A 4,801-nucleotide genomic window follows, 5' to 3' on the forward strand; every position below is an offset into this window, starting at 1 on the left:
TACCTAACTACAATGTAATGTGTGACGATCGGGAGACACAATAAAACAGTTAGATGTGCGCACTGTAGGTTTATTCGTAGTTGAATGAAGATTATCCTAAGCTTATATACTAGTGGTTTATGCCTAATATGGGGGAAGGATGCGTACACACTACACCTCCCCCCTTTTTTTGAAGAAAAAAAAATGATAGTTTTTTTTTTGATTAAAAAAATTATACAATACAATAAAAATTTTGATTTTAAATTAGAATTCAAACCAAATTAAATTTTGTAAATTCCAAATATGTATGTTTATAGACACACTACTAATATTTCATTAATATGATTGAAATTATATTGATAAAATACATTTTCAAATTGGCTCAATTCATTAAATTTTAAAATGCAAATGAAATTGATAAAATACTCTATAGATGTAATAAAAAGCTGTCTCAGTTGAACATTACGATTTTTAGAAATGATAAGATCTGAATTTTANCCCGCGCCCGCCGCGCCCGCCGCCGTGCGCTGGGACACCACCTGGAGCTCCGTCGTGGCCGCCGGCGCTGCCGCCGCCGCCGCGCCCGGGCAGCCCGCGGGAGGTCGGTCGCCCGCTGATTTATATTGTTGAAGTATCTCTAGTTATTGATTAGACTGGTTCAATTAAAAAAATCTATGATGTCGCGTTGCGTCGATGTTGGGAGAATGGAAAATGTTAATACGAAACGCTCGAACGCATCTTTGCACAGTAGATTGCAAATACGTCGTTTCACAGCGAATCAGCCGCCAACTGAAGCCTGGTCCGTGAGCACGTAGAATTTAATGACCCCAAGCTACCCATCCTTATCGCTCGCGCGTAATTATGTTGCTATTGCGCTCGCACACTCACTGCGGGCGCCCGTCGCACAGTCGCGATAGCAATATACGGACCAGACTTTACATATCTCGCAATTTATTTTAAATTAAAATTATTTTCAATTTTTAATTCAATTCTTTATTGCTATTTCTCGTCTATTTCGGCCGTTTCGGATGTTGAACTAGTTGAACAAAAATCGATAACCGCGTCGCCCGATGCAGGAGCGGCGCCGCTGCCGCCCATCGGGTCGGACGTGCGGCGGCGCGCGGAGGCGGAGCGCGAGCGCGCGGCGGACCAGTCGCTGTTCTACTTCAACGGCGACGCGCCGCCCGCGCCCGCCTGGCGCGCGCCCTCCGCACCCGCGCCGTCGCCCGCGCCGCGCGACCGCCCCGCCTACTCGCCCGTGCAGCCCGACTACCGCAACGACTTCGGTGAGTCACCCTTCGCCCGCTTCGACCTACGAACTCGCAGATTATCGCTCGTATTCACAAATGCTTGCATAAGTGAAGCAACAAATCGAACGCACAGCGTTGAATAGCGCTCTGTGATTAGTTCGTGTACCACTGTACTGTGCGTCCACGCGCACTGTGAGATCACCTCATAGTAATGTTTGTGAATACAGTTTGCCTATGATCTTGCGGTGCGAAAATAATGTGTGAACACACTGTAAAATGAGAATCGACGAATGTTTTCAGACGACAACTCCGGCATGAACGCATACGGATCCCTGTGGACGGGCCCGGGCTCGAGCGCGTGGGCGTGGGGCGGCGGCTTCGCGGGCGTGCGGCCCCCGCCCGGGTTCGCGGCGCCGCCGCCCGCGCCGCGCGCCTACGACCCGTTCCGCTCGCTGGCCGCCATCTGGGCGCCGGGCGCGCTGGACTGGCGCGCCGACCCCGAGCCGGCCGCCGCCGCGCCCGCGCCGCCCGACCCCGCCGCCGCCGCCGCCGACGCGCACGCATCTAGTCTCGACGCCCCGCCGTCTCGCTCGGTCGTCCCTAAGACTGAATAAACTTACGTTTCTGAGCATGCTGCCATTTTATTTCTGATACCATCTCGTGAAAAATAGTGATGTTAATTGTTAACCCTCGATCGCTCAATGGTAGTATAGTAACCACATTATTTTAAACTATTGCCTTGTGTCAAGGTCTAAAAACAAGGATTTTTTAAAACTTGCATATCCGATTACCACTCTTCCTTACTGTATCTCTCTCACACCAGCCCCATCTACAATCACTAAATGCTATCACGTTTCTATTACCAATATTATGTTTTTTTAAACATTCAGGATTTTTTCTACTGTAACTGCAAAAATGTATGTTTTCTTTGCCATTTTTTGATAGTGAAAAAACCTACACTAAAAAGTAGAATAATAATTACTAATTACCTACTTATTTATTAGGACGAATTATTAATATTTATGTAGGTATACCATGATTGATACTTTTGGAGTCGGTGCAGGCAAACTTTACATGTTTCATAATCTTGGCACCGACTCCAGAAGTATCAATCATGGTATACCTACATAAATATTAATAATTCGTCCTAATAAATAAGTAGGTAATTAGTAATTATTATTCTACTTTTCAACCGACTTCAAAAAAGGAGGAGGTTCTCAATTCGACCCGTATGTTTTTTTAGTGTAGGTTTTTTGGAGTCGGTTTTTTTTTTTATAAAATTTAACTTATTTCTTGCTTTTTAGTTAACTAATTATTACCTTGATGTTACCACTGAAGGTAGGCAGTACATTGAGACCATATTCTTAATGTATATTATAAAAAAGTTCATCCCCAATTTTCCACCCTTGGGGGTGAAATATTTTCTTCAAATTCGCATGAAACCACCCTTTTGATAATACCTATTCAACAAAAAAGTAATCGTTCTAATTGGTTTATAATCGGCGGAGATATTGCGTATAAAAAGTTCATCCCCAATTTTCTACCCTTGGGGGTTGTTTTTTTTATTATTAAATTTAAATGGGACCACCCTTGAGGTATTACCTATACGCTGAAAAAAGATTTGTTCAAATCGGTTCATAATTGGCGGAGTTATCGCGTAACAAACATAAAAAAAAAAAAAAAAAAACGGGTCGAATTGAGAACCTCCTCCTTATTTTGAAGTCGGTTGAAAATAGGACTTTACTTTCATAATATTACTTACTTGTGTAACATGAAATAGGTATATCCAAATTTCAAACTTTTAATTTCAAGAATTTACAGCAAATCAGTAAAATATTGTTTTTTTTTTTATATAACTAGGTTGTCTTTATTGCTCCATTTGATTTATATCAAATACAAAATTGTGAGTATGCACTTATTCTTACTTACAGTTGCCTATCATAAAAGGTTATATAAAAATAAAATACAAATTGTTATATTTAGAGACTGATTTATTTTATATTTACATCTTTGAACACATGAGTAGTCATATCATTACCTTTAAATACAATAAGCTACTTTCTTTCCTTACAACTTAATATCAAAGTCAAATTTGCAATGTTGACAATAGATACAAGAACGAGAATCTTGGAACATTTAAAACAATGTTCAATATTCCTTACATTGGTTTCAGTTACACTTCTAATCACATCAGATAGCATAAGTGAATAAGAGAGTGAGATCCAAATTTCAGTACTGGTGACTCAATACCTGTACTTCGTAGAGTAATCCTTGGGAGATACTACCAAACCTCTGCCCTTGCGTGCACCTCTGTAAACAGTTTCTATGATATCTATCATCTCTTGTTTGTCCTCGAGCGGCCAGTTGATCTTGTTGTTGTTGCCCGTGCCCAGATCAATCATGATGTGCTTGTTACGGAAGAAGAACATTACTGTGCAGGGGTCATATAACTCGTACCTGTGAAATAATAATAATTACTTAATTACTCAAGTGGAATTCAATGTCAATTGGAGTAAATTCATCTATTAGGAATTTCTGAAGATATCTACAATACATCGTATAATAAATCGTATCCAAAATTATACTATAATTATCCCCTATATTAGCCCAACATGATGCGTAGGTGCTAAGTCATACATTTTGTTGAAGTCAGGAACTTCCGTAATGTCAACTAGGTAAATGACAGCAAAATTTTTCACTTTCTCTGCTATGCTGTACAGAACCTCGTCCATCTTCATGCAGGTGGGGTCCCAGTCGTGGCCGAAACGGATCACCTGCAAAGTATTTCGAGTATTAAGTTTACGCCAATGAAGGAATTTCCAGAACCTTAAAATTTAGAATGTTCTCTCTTATCTCATAACCTCGAAATATACTTACGACCACTCGATCTTCTTCCGAAAGGATTGCTTGGTCGACTTGCCAACCATTATGTAGATGTCCCAGCATGTAACTCATTTTGAATTTCTATTAAACTGAGACTAGAAACAAATAAAAACAAGCCAATAGCTCCACAACACAGCACACAAATCGCAGTCGCACAACACAACAAAGTGAAATGTCATTAATGTCAGATTGACGTCAGCTGTCAAATCAACAAAACTTTTTTTTCAATATGGCTTTGTGTCTAAGACATAAAGTTGTCTAGGACCAAGTTCATAATTTTGTGAATGTATTTTGTGTAATCAGCGCCAGTAAATTTCTGAACGTAGACGGAAGTCGGACTTTTGGGCGGGAAAGGAAAAACGTTAGCTTTTTTTATTTTCCAATCAAGTGAAAACGTGCTTAGGTGTGGGTAAATAAAATTAAATAGTGCAATTATAATTGTAATTACTATGTACTATGTTCTGTGGGACTTATAGATATTCTAATTATTGGGGGTAGATTTCGATTTTTTGCAGACATTTTATTCTACTATTTGTGGCTTAATCCATTAATATCAGTAGGACGGATACCAAAACAAAGGAAACTCATAATATTTTACAAAGCAACCAAACCTTACGATGCCGGTAAGTCTAAATAAACTTAGAATAACTTAAAATGGCAAAAATTTTAACATGCTATTTTTTTCAGCT

The 4,801-nt window shown here is 40.1% G+C and overlaps 2 protein-coding genes across 2 annotated transcripts; one reads left to right on the forward strand and one right to left on the reverse strand.

The window, feature by feature from the left end:
* Positions 1 to 456: 456 nt before the first annotated feature.
* On the forward strand, positions 457 to 1,860 carry LOC114355802 (translation initiation factor IF-2-like). Its single transcript, XM_028308824.1, has 3 exons — positions 457 to 580; positions 888 to 1,265; positions 1,530 to 1,860. The coding sequence occupies exons 1-3, from the start codon at positions 457 to 459 to the stop codon at positions 1,841 to 1,843; spliced, it is 816 nt and encodes a 271-aa protein (XP_028164625.1). The 3' UTR covers positions 1,844 to 1,860.
* Positions 1,861 to 3,207: 1,347 nt separating this feature from the next.
* On the reverse strand, positions 3,208 to 4,279 carry Dim1 (thioredoxin-like protein Dim1). Its single transcript, XM_028308830.1, has 3 exons — positions 4,107 to 4,279; positions 3,867 to 4,003; positions 3,208 to 3,686 (listed from the first exon to the last, which is right to left on the reverse strand). Exons 1-3 carry the CDS (start codon positions 4,182 to 4,184, stop codon positions 3,473 to 3,475), a joined length of 429 nt encoding a protein of 142 aa, XP_028164631.1. The 5' UTR covers positions 4,185 to 4,279; the 3' UTR covers positions 3,208 to 3,472.
* Between the last annotated feature and the right edge of the window lie 522 nt (positions 4,280 to 4,801).

Source organism: Ostrinia furnacalis, unplaced genomic scaffold (genome assembly GCF_004193835.3).
Source record: "Ostrinia furnacalis isolate ACB-3 unplaced genomic scaffold, ASM419383v2 OfSCF2515, whole genome shotgun sequence".
Taxonomy (NCBI): Eukaryota; Metazoa; Arthropoda; class Insecta; order Lepidoptera; family Crambidae; genus Ostrinia; species Ostrinia furnacalis.

What these genes read in the sequence shown, in the direction of transcription:
- Dim1 (XM_028308830.1), bottom strand. Translation starts at nt 4,184, where the DNA reads ATGAGTTACATGCTGGGACATCTACATAATGGTTGGCAAGTCGACCAA. An exon ending in CGGAAGAAGATCGAGTGGTC is followed by an intron (nt 4,004 to 4,106) that starts GTAAGTATATTT and finishes AATACTTTGCAG; the next exon opens with GTGATCCGTTTCGGCCACGA. An exon ending in GTTCCTGACTTCAACAAAAT is followed by an intron (nt 3,687 to 3,866) that starts GTATGACTTAGC and finishes ATTATTTCACAG; the next exon opens with GTACGAGTTATATGACCCCT.